This window comes from Ictalurus furcatus, chromosome 22 (assembly GCF_023375685.1).
Source record: "Ictalurus furcatus strain D&B chromosome 22, Billie_1.0, whole genome shotgun sequence".
NCBI classification, from domain to species: domain Eukaryota; kingdom Metazoa; phylum Chordata; class Actinopteri; order Siluriformes; family Ictaluridae; genus Ictalurus; species Ictalurus furcatus.
In genome coordinates, this window is record NC_071276.1 from 6,917,463 (window position 1) to 6,936,406 (window position 18,944).

General features: G+C 39.9%; 1 protein-coding gene across 1 annotated transcript; it reads right to left on the minus strand.

Annotated features, from left to right (window-relative positions):
• Window positions 1-688: 688 nt before the first annotated feature.
• On the minus strand, window positions 689-15,784 carry cmya5 (cardiomyopathy associated 5). Its single transcript, XM_053610809.1, has 13 exons — window positions 15,479-15,784; window positions 11,437-15,013; window positions 10,741-10,836; window positions 10,397-10,630; window positions 9,191-9,213; window positions 8,683-8,804; window positions 8,378-8,512; window positions 6,845-6,991; window positions 5,720-5,867; window positions 3,830-3,963; window positions 2,893-3,007; window positions 1,041-1,217; window positions 689-941 (listed from the first exon to the last, which is right to left on the minus strand). Exons 1-13 carry the CDS (start codon window positions 15,586-15,588, stop codon window positions 689-691), a joined length of 5,271 nt encoding a protein of 1,756 aa, XP_053466784.1. The 5' UTR covers window positions 15,589-15,784.
• Window positions 15,785-18,944: the final 3,160 nt, after the last annotated feature.

Here is an 18,944-nt window from a genome sequence, read left to right on the forward strand (position 1 = left end):
TAGATCTAAATCTGTATGGAACAGTTAGCTTCAGTAATCTGTACAGAAATGCGTGCGGACTTTCCACCTGCGTGGATACATACGACAAAACAAAAGTGACCAGAATTGGTTTGCGCGGCATTACTCCTGTGCTTGAACCTTGGATTCAATTACGTATCAACAGCTTTGGTATGATATTCTCTCATGTTTTGAACTTTAAATGTTATATAATAATAATAAATATACGCTTTAAATAAGCGTGAAATATTTGCATATTATTGATAGGATTTAACAAGTGCCCTTAGGCTTCTATTATAAGTGAGGTTTTTTTTTTGTTTGTTGTTTTTTAACTAAAAAAGGGGTTTCGTTTTGTTTGTTTTTTTGTCAGTACAATAAATAAATTAACCCTAAAGATTAGAGTTTATTCCAAGCAATCAGTTTTCCATTCTTGTCCCAGTAGAGGGAATCATCAAAATTCTACGTGTTAGATAGAGATTAGGTTGGAAAATGCTGGAATATTCCTTTAAAAAAAAAACAACATACTGTATATCATATACAAAGAGAGAAGAATCACACTTACTTGAGCCTGAAATTTCAAATTTCTTTCCAAGAACCTAATAAATATGAAACACACACAGTCTATCAAATTGCAGATCCCAAAGGCCAAGAAGATAAAGATGGATTCTCCAGAAATCCATCTTTATCTGAGCTACCAGTGTTTGGCAATCTCTGGGACCTCCATGGTCATTTTAAGCTCCAGGTTACCAGGTCTCTCCAGGGTAAATACGGGGTAGCAGGGCTGGCTGAAGGCGTGCTGGAACGAGCCCAGACACTGGCCATTCTGAGCGTTGAAGAAGACCAAGTGGCCCTGTGTGAAGTCCAGTAGAGTGCTGATACGAGCAGGAACTTCCGTCACAAAGATGTCCGATTCCACGCTGTCATGGAGCAGCTCGAACCTACAACTGTGACAGCGAACAGTGACGTGAAACGAGGATGATGGAAAATGATGAGATGGAAACACAAACTTACTGTATCTCAGCTAAATAGTGATAGTATCAAACCTGATGGATGTGGGTACACAGTGCAGACACCAGGAGGTGCTGCTGTCACCCACTGTGCTGTCTTGTGGTTCTGTATGATAAGCAACACCAATGCGGTAGGCTTTACAGCCAACCACCACGGTTTCCCAGTAGTGACATCCAACACGAGGTAGCAGCTCGCCTCTCACTGCTGGACATCTGCCAGGAAAAGTGTATGCGTTAAAAAAATGTGGAAAGAACAGCAGTCAAACTAGAATTGAAGAAATTCTCCATTTTTCAACCTAATCTCTGTCCTCTACAACTGTAGGACCTGTGTATTTACCAAGGACAAGGATTTCCTGTACTGTGAAATGCAAACAAAACTCATTTACCTTGAAAATCACGTAGAACTGAAGTTATACACACTGCCGGTCAAACGTTTGTGGACACTCGACTGAAATGTTTCTCATGATCTTAAACACCTTTTGATCTGAAGGTGTATGATTAAATGTGTGAAATCGGTGTTGTAGATAAAAATATAATCGTGCCGACATATTAATTTCTTTCATTAGAAAACGAACATTTTATTTACAAAAGGTTTTTTTTTTTTTTTTTTTTTTAAAACAGATGACTCTGAGCGAAATATTCTGAAAAGCAGCCAATAAGAGTCCAGTGTAGGTGTGAACTCCTTTAATACTGGTTAAAAACCATCTCAGGAGAATTCCTCAAGAAATCAGTTGAAAAAAATGCCAAAAATACATTTCTGGAAATTCTCGGCAAAAAGCGTGTCTACTTTGAAGATGCTAAAATATTAAATTATTTTGATTTATTTTGTATTTTTTTTATCACAACATAATTCCCATAGTTCAACTTGTATTATTCCAGAGTTTGATGACTTTATTATTCTAAAATAATGTGTATAAACTTCTGACTAGTCTCCCAGTTCCTGCTGCTGAAAAACATCCCCACAGCATGATGCTGCCACCACCATGCTTCACTGTAGGGATGGCTTTTTTTGTTTTTTATTTTTAATACATTTGCAAAGATTTCAAACAAACTTCTTTCACGTTGTCATTATGAGGTATTGTTTGTAGAATTCAGAGGAAAATAATGAATTTAATCCATTTTGGAATAAGGCTGTAACATAACAAAATGTGAAGCGCTATATATATATAAGACAAATTCAAAACTACAACAGAGTAGTAAAATATAGCAACTAAAGGCTTAGAATGAAACTGTTATTATATATTGTTATTCGACTTTAATAGTCTTCCCAAACAGTCTATAAAAAACAATATTGTCAACCAAAATGACAAATTCTTTCTTTGGAAAAATAGTACTATCTTTGTAAGATTTTATGTAGGACTTACACGGACGTAGATCTTAATCATACCACACCAGAATCATAAAAGCTACAAACTCTGCATTTTGCATAAGCATTTATTGATGTTTGCGCAACTCCCAATATAAGTTTGTTTTTGGAGAACACATCAAATTTTTTGTCCCTGGTAATCGCTCGTGCTAATTTTTCGTTTACTGCATTTAGCAGACATCCTTATCCAGACCGACTTACAGAAGTGCTTTCCATAGAAGTTTAAATCTTCATGCTAGGATAAATGGGTCAGAGTCTAAGAATAATATCAATCTATGAGTTTGTACAGCAACGAAAACCATCAAAGTCAAGATCTTTTTTGTTTATTTGGTTTTTTTCCCCCCTCTCATTTATGTGCTTGGTGAAGAGGTGGGTCTTTTAATGACCGGTGCTATTGATACTGTAAACAAAGAGAAAGAAGCACTAAAGGAACCGGTTCTTTAAAAATCTAAACAAGTGTGTGGCTGAATGAAATAATAATATTACTGTGATAATACTCATCAAGTACGTTTAAGCACTCACTCGATAAGTTCGGACATCTTATTGTAGTTTTCCACCGGATACTTCACAGAGTTCTTGTCCTCGGAAACCTTAAGTGCCATATGAGCTGTTTCACTCAGTAAGTGGAACCTGGTACCTGAACAGTTAAAAAAAACAAAAAAAAACAGACATATTCATGCAGTTATCCAATCAGCCAATCATGTGGCAGCACTGCAATGCAAAAATCATGCAAATACAGGTCAAGAGCTTCAGTTAATCTTAACATCAGAATGAAGAAAAACTGTGATCTCTTTGTGATTTTGATCATGGTGTGGTTGTTGGTAACAGAAGGGCTGGTTTGAGTATTTCAGAAACTGCTGATCTCCTGGGAATTTCACTCACAACATTCTCTAGAGTTTACACAGAATGGTGGGGGGTGAGGAAAAAGCATGTTCTGTGGGTGGAAACGCCTTGCTCATAAGAGAGGTCCGAGGAGAATGGACAGATCGGTTCAAGCCGTGGTGAGCAGAAAAGCATCTCAGAATGCACAACACATTAAGCCTTGAGGTGGATGAGCTACAACAGCAGAAGACCACATCAGGTTCCACTCATGTCGGTTAAGAACAAGAATCTGAGACTACCATGGGCACGGGCTCATCGAAACTGCGACGGTTGAAAATTAGAAGAAGAAGAAAAAAAGTCCCGTCTTTTTTCAGTCTTCAACTGTCCGGTCAACAAGGTGTTTCAGTACATTAACTGAAGGTCTTGACCTGTATCTGCATGATTTTATGCATTGTACTGCTGTGATATGATTGGCTGATTGGATAACTACATAAATGAGCAGGTGTACAGGTGTTCCTAAGTGGACGGTAAGTGTATACACACACACACACACACACACACACACACACACACACGTTACCTTGATGAGAAAAATGATCTATCTGCAATGAAACACTGAGGTGGTCTGGGCTCTAACCTCGTGTGGAGATGAGAGCTGCTTCGCTCTGGTCACTGGCTCCTGCACTGTTCACTGATTTGATGTAAAAGAGGAAGTTCTCATTGGGCTGCAGTTGGACCTTGTGCTCACAGCCTTTTATCCCAGACACAGACCTGTGAGGAAAGAGATCATCATCAGTCAGCTCCATCTTATTATAAAGCCTCTAAGTGCTGTAAGCTGCAGTTTGGGGGCATCAGGGCAAATAGTAGCTGCCTGCGCAGTGCATTTGAGAATAAACTGAGGCACTTAAGTCAGAAAGTCAATTATACCTATGTGTCTGTATCAAGGGTTTATTGCTATTTGTTGGCACTTCTTAGGGCGATGATGTTATATTCTAATGTGGTGTAAAACAGAATTGATGTCAAGGGAATATTCACGTTTTTCTATCTACCGCATATGTAATGTTACCACCCCGAAGTGAATCATTTTCCCGGATATGTCCTGAAGTCTTTTATTCCTCTTATACCAAAGTGCAAAGTTCTCTGACTCCTTTCATAGAAGCTCTAAACTGGTAAAGATTAATCCTTTCAGACACAGGATGATTTTTCAGATTGTAGTTACGCATTACCAACGGCCAACACGGCTCAAAACCTGACCCCGCATCAATACCACAAACAAGGAAAATTGTAAGTAACTGAAATCATTTTTACTTTACTTAGAAAGTTGGACAAAACCCCATAAGGACAGCTTTAGTAAGACATTCTCTCATTTCTGCCTCATCCTCAGACTTACTGTTGGAGTGCTACTGAGTGTACTGTAGTTTTAGATTCACTTAATACACCGATCAGCCATAACATTAAAACCCCTGACAAGTGAAGTGAATAACATTGTTTATCTCGTAACAACTGCACCTGTCAAGGGGTGGGATATATTGGGCAGGAAGTGAACAGTCAGTTCTAGAAGTTGATGTGTTGGAAGCAGGAAAAATGGGCAAGTGTAAGGATCTGAGCGACTTTGACGAGGGCCAAATTGTGATGGCTCGATGACTGGGTCAGAGCATCTCCAAAACAGCAGGACTTGTGGTCCAAGGAAGGACAACTGGTGAACCGGATGCCCAAGGCTCGTTGTTTTACATGGGGAGCGAAGAAAAGCTACTGTAGCACAAACTGCTGAACAAGTTCATGCTGGCTATTATAGAAAGATGTCAGAACACACCGCTGCTTAATGGGCTACGTAGCCTCAGACCGGTCAGATTGCCTATGCCGAAAGCGCCTACAATGGGCACGTGACATCAGACGTTCCCTAATGGATGGCAGTGGCCTCTTTCAGCAGGATAATGCGTCCTGCGACACTGTAAAAAATGTTCAGGAATGGTTTGAGGAACATGACAGAGAGTTCAAGGTGTTGACTTGGCCTCCAAATTCCCCAGATCTCAATCCGATCGGGATTCTGTTGGACGTGCTGGACAAACAAGTCTGATCCATGGAGGCCCCACCTCACAACTTACAGGACTTAAAGGATCTGCTGCTAACATCTTGGTGCCAGATACCACAGCACACCTTCAGAGGTCTTGTGGAATCCATGCCTCGACGGGTCAGAGCTGTTTTCATGGCACAAAAGGGATCTACACAATATTAGACAGGTGGTTTTAATGTTACTGCTGATAATCATGTACATTAAGCATTTGAATTCAACAACTGCCCTTAGATTTCCATTACAGATGGGCATTCTCAGTACTGTTCTCAATCCTGGAAAACATGTTGAGGTTTTTTTTTTTTTTAATCCATAGTATCTCATACTGCACAGATTCAGCAGATAGAGAATAGGATGAAAAAGACTTAAGTATTGCATTAACAAGAACCCTTTGAGAACGGCAGAATCTCTCAGGTTCTTGAGGAGGAGGTATAGAGTGCAGTATTTGACATGTACCTGAGGCCCTCTCCCTCCAGTGCGTATTGGCGGCAGTACTCTAGAGTGAAGTTCTCCGCAGAACTGGGCTGAGATGAGCTCCAGCGGATTGTAGCAGAGTCCCACAACACTGTACAGGCGTCTGGGTTAATCACTGGAACAGATGGGGCTGTCCGAACAGACACAGTAAAGGATTAACCCTACTGTAAATAAGTGGATGGATTAATCTCAATACTACGGCTAAATCATATTAATCCAGTATCTCTAATTCACTTAAACAGATTGATATTTATATAATATACTGCAAAAATATGTATAATATGTATAATAGTGCTCTGACACCATATAATAATAATAATAATAATAATAATAATAATAATAATAAGCTATGTGTGTTTGGGGTTGTTATTATGCTGAAAGCAAAAGGTTTTTACAGTCAGACTTTTCCCCAAAGATGCAACTTGTCAATCACAATATGTTTAGATTCCTGTTATATCTGTTTAGATTTACTCTACATCCTCTATTCTACCTGGTTAATATTCATCTCCAGATATTCATCATTCCTCAACATGTCCCATTCAGTGTGTAATTCTTGTCTCTCGGCCAGTGTGACTGAGATCGGCTCTGGAATCACCCGCGATAAATCGTTTACCGAAGGTGACTGAATGACTGTAATTCACAGAAACATGCAGGTGTGCTTCTCATCAGCTCTTCCTCTGGTACTTTTGTCAATGAATCTCTTATTTACACTCAGTTATCCATGAGACTTTCTGTCTCTGGTAGTTGCTCCATGTTTGATGGTCTCTAGTATCTCTCTGGCTTTTACTATTTCTATTTAAAAAAATGCTTTCTTAACTGAAATATGCACGACAAGAGTTCTCAGACTTGAATCGTTTACTCTGGTGCCAGATGACGCTGAACAAATAACTGACTACAGTTCTTTATGCCCCATAAACATATGACTGTTAAGATGAGAACGATTTCCACAGAATTGTTTGTATTTATGTTAGACTGCATCTATTGTAATGTCAGATAGGGTTTTTTTGTTTTTTTTAAAACACGCAAACACCATCCAGATAATTTTCTGGAAATATAACCCTCATGGATAGTCTGAAACGTTTGCAGAGTGCTGTACATCCCACTGACCTGTTCTGAAAGAAAGTCTCTCACTGGGCAGGCTGCATCCCGTGTAGTTCACTGCCATCACCCACACCTTATAGCACTTATCTGGCTCCAGCTCTTCTAGATTACAATGACTCTCCTTCACTGTCACCCTGTACTCCTCCGACACGGCTACAGAAAAAAATGACATTAAAAGAACCAGAAGAGCAATCCACTACAGTTTAACCAAATACAACTTGGTATTTATTAATCTAATATAAACTAACGGTTCTGTAAGGGGCAAAACACAATGTGGGAAAATATTGATTATGTTCCTATAAGAACATGCCCCAGTGTAATTTATTTACCAGCGCTAATTTATTAGAACATCACACTGTACTTTTTATCCGTCTATAGTTATATTTGATGCTATTGAACATCCATGAAACATCTCTCATGTTATAAAAGCTATAAACACATTTTCCCTCACCAGCCGGATCTTTCCCCCTTCTCTTGATGTTCATGAAACAAAAAATTACACTAAAAACAAAAACGAGCTACCCCAAAGGTGTTCCTTGCCAAAAAAAAAAAAATATGTAAAGGAAAAGCCTTACTGTTACAAAGTGCTGACACTGGAGACTCCTTCCAAAAATGTTAAATCAAGCATGCTCGGAGAAAACTTATTACACCGTATTAACAATCAGACACGTTTAAAAATCTGTTTCTTTGGAGCATCAATAACTGTATAATAAGTCCCTGTATAATTTGTTAATACTGAAATGATAACGCATTAGATTGGGATGATTAATAAAGTGATAAAGTGATTTGCCTTGCAGCTGGAATGACTTTCTGAGCTGTGCTGTTAGACATGAATTGATAACTAATACAGTAAGTGTGCACACATGTAGTGCATACTTGGCAACATTAGCAGGTTCTTTAGTGTCTCGTATTCTTATTTGAAGAATTTGCAGGTGTTACTTCTTCCTAATAACTACAGTTTCTGGAAATGATTACTAAAACGGTTAGGGTAATTCTCTCATTTTGCTCTCGATTTATTTTCACAACACACGACGCACAAAGAGTTCTCATAAATGACTGTGCTTAATTCTATATGTTAACGGTAAAGTTGTGCCATGTAAAATGGTGGTAAGTGCCAAGAAAATCAAACCCGAGTACAATGAAAATGCCAGATTTACTGGAAGTATTAAAGGAGACGATTTTAAAAAGGTAGATTGATTTCATATGAATAGTTCTTAAACAACGAAAGATATTGGTAACACAATACAAACATAGCAGTAATAAGCTAGTAACATTGCCAACGTATTGCTATATTCACCACTTGTGTGCACGTGTATTAGCTATATAAATTATATGTCCAATATGTGACCCTCCACTCATACTGTATTCTGAAATGTTACTGAATAGAAGAAAAGTTTGTTACGCACACTACAATTCCAATCTAACTCCTTCCAGAAGACCAGAACAAACGCTATAAGGACACCGGTATTGACAGACATCACTGGGAACACTGCAGATTTGACCTTGCATTCCTATCAATTTGATTCCACCCTTTCCTACCTCCTTGAGGTTCTTCCATGCAGTAGACTTGGAAACAGTCGATGATGTCTCCTTCGTTCACTGTCCAGTACACTGTGACGGAGGTGCCTGTGGCAGAATTAGCCTCCTGCGGCTGAAGATGGGGTTGCTGGGGCACTATTAATAGCAGAAACAAAAAGACTGCTCAGAATCGGATAAATCGATAGCACGTGTAGAGTCAAACTGAAATAAGTTAGACCTTTGGCTTTCTTCTTACCAACATCTTACTCGAATCAAACTGTGATTCAAGTGGGGTCCATTACAGACCTGGTATGTTAAGGACCTACCTGGAATCACTTGACGGTTTTTCTTCTCGTTTCCTGTGGTGCCTTTGGCATAATCTTCAAACACGAGCAAACCTCGTGGGCCAAGCTCTAGAGACATGGCTGAGTCTAAAGCTGTTTGTAACCTGTCATAATTCAATAACATAAATGTAGACTTTAAGATATGAAGGTGTGTGTGTGTGTATATACATATACACATACACAGTATATAATACTGTAGACGTATACGATATTATTCAGCACAGCTCATGCATTCATCTCCGTTGCTGAACTACAACGCAAACTCCCACATTCATTTGAGCTTCAGAACTACACTGCTGTATCTACATGCAGAATTAAAAAAAAACAACAACAACTTGCAAATCATTAGACACTTCAAAAGAGCAGCAGCAAAGACATCAGCAAACACTTCATCTTGTTCACTGCAAACATCGTGTTGTATTCAAAATACATCAAGCACCGTGACAGAGCTTACTAACTTCAAACCATGTGCGACACACTCGTTAGTTACCTCATATCAATGTCTCTGTATGACTGGGGATGGAAGAAAAAGACATCTGATTTAACACGGTTCCTTCTGGAGAATTCATTTCACACACGTCAGATTAATTCCATGTTATTCTTTTAGACAAAATCAGACAAAAGATCATTTTACAAGACAATGATGAACAAAACTATGCAGTGTTGGCAGAGCTTTAGGCTGAAATAGGTGATTCCCCCCCTAAAAAAAAATTTAAGTACAGATAACCTGGAAAATATGAAAAACATGATTTAAATAAAAAAGAATTGTTTTAGCCATGGCCTGAGCACAAGTGTATTATGTGGCTGAGAAAACCTATCATGGTCCGTATTGCTTGTTTGTGTTTACATGGGCCTCTGTTTATAGACAATCCCCAAATGCCCCTTCACTCCTCCCTCATCTCAGGCTGGGGGAGGAGTGTAGGGGCAAAACATGGCAGAATACAGTAAATGCCCAGCACAGCCAGTTTCTCCTGTGAGCAAAACAAACCATGCTGTGCGTTGAAAAAAACCAACCTTAACAATAAGAAACGCAGTAAAACTAGAATAAACATTGGCAGTGATTTTCCAAGACGGAGAAATGTATTACTCATGAAGGGGGTGAAGCTGGAACACAGAATATGTGGCGTTGCTCCTGGACAGGTACATAAACGCAATCTCTATAACACAGTTTGAATTGTTTGAATGGCTGGCGAATAACAAATCAAGTAGATGCATTTTTATCGCCGGATAACTCAATGCTTTGGATGAACTGCCTTCAGAGAAATAAAACCGTGACAGCGTCTCTTGACCATTCTCATAAATCACTACGAGCTGAATTTCACGTTTTTGTCGTGTTATCACATGACTCTCGAGCAGATGAATGGCCAAGTGAACTTGAATGTGATCTAGTGATAGTCAATGCTAATGCTAACTCTAGTTAAACCGTATGAGCCACTGCAGGTTCAGGGGCGGAGCTTTGTGCTCATGGATGGCCCTCAAGGATAAAAAGAATTCTTCAAATGTTCTTCAACTCCACCTACTTTACTGCTTGAGACCTAATTTGGACTCATTTTGAATAAGCTTCTCTAATTCTCCTTCACGTCAAATATAAACATTCAAAGTGTATTGAATATCGGTGATTTCATTGAGCATGGCTTGACATATGAAAAATATGGAAATTAGGACCACATGGAAGTTTCAGTAAAGCCACACTCACCGACAAAAACGCTAACTCGTCAGTCTCTTCCATCTCTTTTGTTGCCGTCTCCATCGTCTCTTTGGCTGAGTCAGTGTTCTCTTGGAAAGACACAATTTGATCGTAAAGCTGCTCAAGTCTGGCCTTTTTCTCCTCCTCCATAGTTTGAGACATTTCATTATACCGCTCCATCACCAGCTTCATCATCTCCTCATTCTGTTCATCCAGGGCTTTCTCGCCGTCCTTGCATTGTTCCTTGCATTGTACAAGGGAACAATCAGAAGTCATTTGGAAATTTGGTCTTTGCTAATGTAATATCAAACCATTTTTAACCTTTTATATTCTACATTTAAATCAGAGCATACCTCCACAGAGTTGTACGCCAGCTCGAGTTCGGATACCATATCTTCAATATTTTCCGATTTTTCTTGTAAAACTGATATCCAGTTACTCAACTGATTCTGAAAAGGGAATTCACAGAATCGATCATGTTTTTAAAACTTTCATATTAACTTTCACATTTTCACCGAGTCACTGCAACCAACTTGGATGCGGGTATTTCTGTTTGTGCTTTTTACACATGCACACTCTTAAAAAAATCAGGACTGATCTATTGTTTGGGGAATAAATACAACGTCAGTGATGAATTATAGTTGTTTTTTCATTTCTGTCATTGATTGATTGATTTCGGAGAGGTATTTTCCTCAGAACTCATTGAGTTATGCTAACGGTATGCTGAAAACTCTATCAACAGGCAGTGAAACTAAAAGTGAGTAGTAAATACTGTATGTAAGTAGCTATACAAGGTTTGAAATGTGAAGAGTCACTGGCTCTACATGAAAAGAAATAACTGTTGGTGACTTCATGATCTAATTTTCCCCAAAGAGAGCCCGATGTAGATCAGATATCAGGCTGCTGTCAAGAGATGATGTCATGGAGGACCATGGAGGAACATTCCTACGTATATACTCCATCATCTCCACTGTGATATGATAGGATCATATCACAGTGGAAATTCAGGCGTGTATGAGTAGGAATGCTTGAAGTGATGACGAACTTACCTTAATGTCTTCAAATGCTTTTTCCAACGTTGACACTTCATGATTTTCATGGCCGCCATCAGTCATTAATATTGGGCAACGGCAGACAAGGCAGAATGCATCCATTGGCTGAATTGCCCCTTTTTCCTTCAATTGCCTGATCTCTGATATTTGGGTGCCATCCAAATCCTCAATAAACTCATAGTCTGCCTCAATTGTTGGCTCTGGAGATTGATCCTGGCCACGGTCCTGATATCTTTCTTTACCTACAGTTACTTCAGTCTCTGAGTGTCTTGCATCTTGCTCGGTGACCATCTCATACTCTAGCTCCTCGTACAGTTCCTTTCGCAAATCAGGCTCTGCCGAATCACGGCCAAACCCAGAGAGATCTTCCAGTGGGCTGAAACTCCGTAAAGTTGAAAAGGGGCCTTTGTCCCGTTTTATGTTTCGATCCACGGCAAAGTTATCATTCTCTTTAATGTATTCTACTTCTTCTAAAGGTGAAACCCTCATTGAGTTCTGTATCTCCACTGGAGGGGAAGGACTTGCAGGCTCCAGAGTTCTCCATAACTCTTCTTTGCGTGTGTCCTTTAGAAGTATTTTTTTCGATTTACCTTCATTTTTTCCCTCTACCGCTTGTACCGACACTTTAGAGACACCATCTGCAGGTACTGTATATACAGGCTTAAGGGCCTCACCAGTGGTCTCTAAGTTACTTCTGTCTATTGCTACATCCTTTATTTCACTGTCTTCTTCCTTTATTACAGGTGGTGGCACAGTAACTTTGGATGAGTCATCAGTTTCCGTTGCAGGAATGAGTGAAATCATCTTAATCTCAGCATGTGAGTCATTTAAAACATGAGCCAGCTCTAGGTTCTCTTCCTCATCAACCACTGCTGCTGTCAGATTTCTTTCTGTGATTTCTGGAGCAGAAGGACATGCTACAGGAATTTCTTGTGTTAGTGTTACAGCATCACGTTCAGCCTCTTTGGTTTCGCCTGAGATCTCTAGGATTTTATCATAACCTGTTGGTATCTCTGAGTATTTCTCCATTTCCCCCAACTCACCCTCTTTCTTCTTAGGTGGAAAGACACACTTAGCTACATTATTTAGACTTTCCACAGCCGAGGCGGAATCTACTGTTTCTGTGTTCTCTATTGTTCCCCTGTCTGTAACTGAAGTCTTTCTATCAAACACTGGCACTGTGTCTTTCTCAGTCTGTTCCTGTAGCTTGATTTCTTCACCTTTCACTTCAGTTGTATCTGCTTCACTTACCGGTAATTCCTCCAAAACCTTCTGTTCACTTAGAGTTTTAAAATCAGTTTCGACTTCACTGCTTTCAGCTTCACTTGTACTGTGGCCTTCCACCTCTGGTACCATAGTTTTGTCAGTGACTTGCTCCTGCTTCCCACTTTCAGGTAAAATGAACTGGACTGTAGTATCTCTCAGGTCTTCCTCTAGAGCAGGTATCTTCCTACTCTGGAGAACTTCAGATTTGCTTTCCAGTATTGCTTTACTAACTTTCACTTGATATTCAGGTTCAGGAACTGTCATTTTTTCACCAGAGTGCCTGGTCACATCTTCACATTTCTCTGGGTCACACACCTTTTTTTGACTGGTTTCTTCAGATATAGTTGTTTCTGACGTATCTTTTACATGTATATCCTTCACTAAATTCGGTTTACTTATGTCTTGTGTTGTAGTTGTAACTTGCTGATCCTTGTTTAGTGCTTCTTCCTTGGTAATAATAATGGTTTCTTGAGGCTCAGCTGCCTTATCAGTCACCTTTTTGTCATCTGTCGGCTGTTGCGGCAGAATCTCAAGTCTATCATTCAATTCAGTCGATTTTTCTTCCACGGAACGTCTGGAAACCTGTTTGTCTGTGTGCTTTAATTCCCGAACGTCGCTTGGTTTCCCATCTTCTATGGATATAGATTTATCTGATTCATGATTTGCTGTTTTAAGTACCTCGTTTATTTTAAAAGGGAGGTTATCGGATGAGACGATTTTTTGGATTGCACAGCCAGTTTTCATATCACAATCTTCACATCCGTCTAACGTCTCTGAAACACTTTTAACGGTCATACAGCCAGTTTTCAGTCCATCACATTCTTCACAGTCCTTTGATGAATATGAAGGCTGGCATTCATCTTTTATAACATGTTCGCTCTCTAACGCCGTTTGATTGACACCAACATTCTCTTCTTGGGGAGCATCATCTTCCTTAACACGACTTAAACATCCGGTCATTTCAAATTTATTTCGTGGCCATATCACTCTGTCACCCTCGGGACGATCAACTTCTTGTACATCTTCAACCGCAGGAGTGTCGTCTTTCAATATGAATTTCTCCAGGTAGCCGTCTCCATCGTCTGAATCGGAATAACGTCTTTTAAATGACTTTTCGGAAACAACACTTTCGATATCTGAGGCGTCATCATCCTTTTTTCTGTCTCCAGTAGCATCTTCATAAAGATCTGAGTAATGGAACGACATTGCTCTTGGTTCATCAAGGAGATCTTGATCTATGATCTTGGGTGGGCCAGAGGGAAGGAAAATCGGAGTAAGGATAGTCTCCTGGCTGCCAAATAAAGTGGAACCACACTCTTTGAGCGTTTTAAAGCTCCCACTTGCATGTTCTTTGTCTTCTTTATGGTGTGATGGAAGTTCACGTTCTGCATTGCAACTTGCTCCATAAAACACTTCATCTAGATGATCATCTGCAATTTCGACCTCACTGACAATGACGAAGGAATTCTCATCAACTGTGTCCTCCAGCTTTTCTTCCTTCGGCACCTGAGGTTCCTCTTGCTCGATACCTTGTGTAGGCTCAGGCTTCTCAGACTCATCATCTGGTGCATGTTGATCTAGCAGTGTGAATTTCTCCAAGTAGTCCATATCAGTTTCATCTTTCTTGAGCTGCTCATTAGCAGGGGTCTGTGATAAGCCTTTTTGACTATCATCTTTTATTTCCTGAATGTCCACCATGACCTCAGGAATGGTGGTGGGAGCTAGGCTTTCAGGTTTGCATTTTGTTTTGATCTTTGGAGTGTCCTCCAAGTAGGACAAATTGTCTGTCAATTCTGTACTGCATTCCTCATCCACGGAAGGAAGTTTAGATGGTACTACAATATTGAGGATTTCGAAACCCTCCGAAATCAGGTTAAATAGCTCTTGATCCTTGTCTGGTTTTCCTTCTGTTGTTTGACCATCCTCTGAGTCTTCACATCTTATATTTGGCACAGATACTTCAATCATTGCAGGTCTCTCCTCTCCTATTGCAGGACCCGACAATCTGGACCCTGGTCTACGAAACCTGTCACCCAACTTCCCTCTGCTGCTTGTTTTTTTCCTTCTCCTCACCTTGTCGTCATCCATGATGATAACTATATTACCCTGTGTCCCCGAACCCTCCAGGCTGTACGAATCCGATGGAGAGCTGGCCTCTGAGGCCCATGGCGTCGAGCACCTGCTTGATGCAGTCTCCCATACAATCCCACTGTCCTCGCTCTGTACGGTCACCATGGAGAACGACGGGTCCACCATCAGGCACTGGAATTTGGGCTTTACAGCCGGATCCTGGACTACTTCCTTTAAACTGTCGAATAAATTTCAAAAGCAAAGCAGGAGTTATAAAGAGCGTTCACTACGGCGTGAAAAGGTATGTCCGAGGACATGCTACAGCAATTTGAGAACATCTCCGGAGTGATGAGGGACCGAGATTTGTAGCTCTGCAAATGTGTAACAGATATTTTGCAGGTGGAAAATATATCAGGCACACACACACACACACACACACACACACACAAAAAAAACATCCATGTGATGGGATGTTTTATTAATAAGATATAAACTGACAGATTATATTAATTAATTAAAAAAAAAATAAAAACTAGGACAACCTGTGCCATATAAATGAATTGGAAAAGTTTTTGTTTTTAAAAACCCAGGTTTTAATTTGTTCTCTTGGTAAAAGACTCATAGTTTAACAGTTTTAATGAAGTTAACAGCATGCAGTAGTCATGCAACCTTTAAAAACAGCTCTATAGCTTTAGCCAGCTACCTGTTGTGTAGTTCCTCAACCTCATCGTCCTCGATGTTTCTAGCCTCTGTCCCGTCGTCCTGAATCTCCGGCTCGATCCGGTCACGTTCTTCCTGCCTACCAGACTCCATTTTGTGCGTCTAAAAGCGCGAAAGTTGTTTTATTATTTTATTTAAAGGCGTGCAGCTCAGTGTTGGGACCATCGCAAGGGGAGCGTGGTTCGCCTTACTCAGCGCGCGCTCGAAATAGACTGCAGATTATTCTGGAGAGCTCGGCGCGCGCGGTGTGGAAAAACAGAAAAAAACCGCGTCTTTCCTTTTCTTTTCGGAAGAGTTTTCAGACATGACTAGGCTGGTTTCTCCCGCCTCTTTTTTTTTTGTATATATATATATATATATATACAGCAGAAGAAGATAAATGATGAGCAGATGTTGTTTAGGTGATAAACTATAAGAACGCTATGGTGTGTAATACGACACTGGTTGGACACCATGTTTTGTGAGGGGAAGGCCTGAAGCACTGAGGGGCCAAGAGCTAATTTTACACCACAAACTCTTCACTCAAACACTTCATAATGAACTCAGTGCTCAGGCGATAACACAGGGCGTCATTACCCCCCCCCCCCCCCCCCCCCAAAACAACAACTGTACAAGCTAATTTAATAGAATGTTAAATTTCATTGGTCTTTTCATCACTAACAGTAAAACACAACATGCATAAAACATACAAATAGTCATTTCACAACAAACAGTACTCTTCATTACAGTCGTTTATAATATTAAACACTAAAATCACTGGCAGGTGACGTGAATAACGTGGATTATCCCATTTATCTCCTTTATAGTGATGATCACCTGTCAAGGGGTGGGATAGTGAACAGTCAGTTCTCGAAGTTGATGTGTTGGAAGCAGGAAAAATGGGCAAGTGTAAGAAGGATCTGAGTGACTTGGGCAAGGGCCAAATTGTGATGGCTCGACGACTGGGTCAGAGCATCTCCAAAATGACAGGTCTTGTGGAGTGTTCCCAGTGTGCAGTGGTTAGTGGTCCAAGGAAGGACAACTAATGAACCGGTGACAGGATCATGGGCGTCCAAGGCTCACTGATACGCATCGGGAGCAAAGGCTAGCCCGTCTGGTCTGATCCCATGGAACTACTATGATAGAAAGATGTCAGAACACACAGTGCATCATAGCATGCTACGTATGGGGCTGTGTTGCTGCAGACTGGTCAGTGTCTTCATACCTGTCCAAAAGCGCCTACAATGTGCATGTGAACATCAGACCTGGACCAGGGAGCAAAGGAAGAAGGTGGCATGGTTTGATGAATCACGTTTTCTTTTACGTCATGTGGACAGCCATTTGCATGTGCATCCGTTACCTTGGGAAAAGATGGCACCAGGATGGACTATAGGAGGAAGGCAAGCTGGCAGAGGAAGTGTGATGCTCTGGGCAGTGTTCTGCTGGGAAAACTTGGGTCCTGGCATCCATTCAGTTTTATTTGTATAGTGCTTTTAGCAATGGACAGTGTCCCAAAGCAACTTTACAGAAATATTTGAATTCAGGATATCGATTTTAAATGTATGAATTCACCCCTAATGAGCAAGCCAGAGGCGACTGTGACGAGGAAAAACTCCCTGAGACGACATGAGGGAGAAACCTTGAGAGAAACCAGACCCAAAAGGGAACCTATACTCATCTGGGTGACACTGGATAGTGTGATTATAAATAAATAAATAAATAAATAAATAAATACCTTCTACAAATGTGCTAATAATACATGGGCAAATAGTGCAATTGTGTAACCAGGAAAATTCAGTATAGTTTTTACATGAAGTCTTGTGGAGAGTATAAATTCTTTATTCTAATATTTTCAGATACTGGATTCTTGATTTCCATGAGCTGTAAGCCATAATCATGAAGATTAAAACAAACAAACAAAAAAAGGCTTGAAATATTTCACTTTGGGTGTAATGAATCTAGAATATTTGAAAGTTCCACTTTTTGAATTAAATTATGGAGAAAAAAAAATTTCAAGACGAGATCAAAGACAGATGTCTTGACATTTTCCTTTAGACTTGGCTGGTATAATTCATAATTCATTGTTCCATCAATGATGGAAAATGTCCTGGCCCAGATACTGCAAAACAGGCCCAAACCATGATACTACCACCACCATGTTTCACAGATGGGATAAGGTTCTTGTACTGGAATGCAGTGTTTTCTCCAAACATAACACTTCTAATTTAAACCAAAATTTCTATTTTTGTCTCATCCATCCACAAAACATTTTTCAAATAGCCTTCTGAGTTGTCCACATGATTGCTAGCAAACTGCAGAAGGGTAGCAATGTTATTTTTGGAGAGAAGTGACTTTCTCCTTGCAACCCTGCCATGCAAACCATTGTTGTTCAGTGTTCTCCTGATGGTGGGCTCATGAATATTTACATTAGCCAATGTGAGAGGCGCCTTTAGTTACTTAGACGTTACCCTGGGTTCCTTTGTGGCCTTGTGGATTATTACACTAGGCTCTTGAAGTGATCTTTGTTGGTCAACCACTCATGGGGAGAATAGCAATGGTCTTGAATTTCCTCCATTTGTCCATCTGTCTGACTGTGGATTGGTGGCGTCCAAACTTTTTAGAGATGGTTTTGTAACCTTTTCCAGCCTGATGAGCAACAACAACCAAGGTCCTAGGAAATCTCCTTTGTTCGTACCATGATACACTTGCACAAACGATTTGTGAAGATCAGACTTCAACTTCAAATTAAACTGATAATCCTAGAGTTTCACATACTTTTGCCACTCACACACACGTAATATTGGATCATTTTCCTCAAATAAATAAATGACCAAGTGTAATATTTTTGTCTGATTTGTTTAATTAGGTTCTCTTTGTCTACTTTTAGGACTTCTGGTGATTTAGATCATATTTATGCAGATATATAGAAAAATCTAAAGATTTCACAAACTTTCAAGCACTCACTGAGCACTTTATTAGGAACAGCTGTACACCTACTTGTTCTGCAGACGGAAATGCCTTGATGAGAGAGGTCAACGGAGAATGGCCAGACTAGGTCAAATTGACAGTAAGGCCACAGTAACAGGCTACAACTATTGTGGTGAGCAGAAAAGCATGAAAGTGCACCTGTAAGACCTGCAGGAATTGTGTGATGCTATCATGTCAAAATGGACCAGAATCTCAAAGAAATATTTCCAACATCTTGTGGAATCCATGCCACAACGAATTAAGACTGTTTTGAAAGGGAGGCTCTACCCAGTATTAGTATAGTGTTCCTAATAAAGTTATTAAAATTAAATTCCTATTGTAACGACATTCATTTGTTTTCAGCGTAGACTGAAGACATTTAGGTTTAAGATCAAAAGATGAATATGAGAATATTCATATGAGAGTTTCGAATTTCAGCTTTTATTTCCTGGTATTTATATTTTGATGTGTTAAATGACACAGCACATTTTCTATCACAAGAC

What these genes read in the sequence shown, in the direction of transcription:
- cmya5 (XM_053610809.1), bottom strand. Translation starts at nt 15,588, where the DNA reads ATGGAGTCTGGTAGGCAGGAAGAACGTGACCGGATCGAGCCGGAGATT. An exon ending in CATGGAAGAACCTCAAGGAG is followed by an intron (nt 6,992 to 8,377) that starts GTAGGAAAGGGT and finishes TTTTTTCTGTAG; the next exon opens with CCGTGTCGGAGGAGTACAGG. An exon ending in AAGATGTCCGAACTTATCGA is followed by an intron (nt 1,218 to 2,892) that starts GTGAGTGCTTAA and finishes TTTTCCTGGCAG; the next exon opens with ATGTCCAGCAGTGAGAGGCG.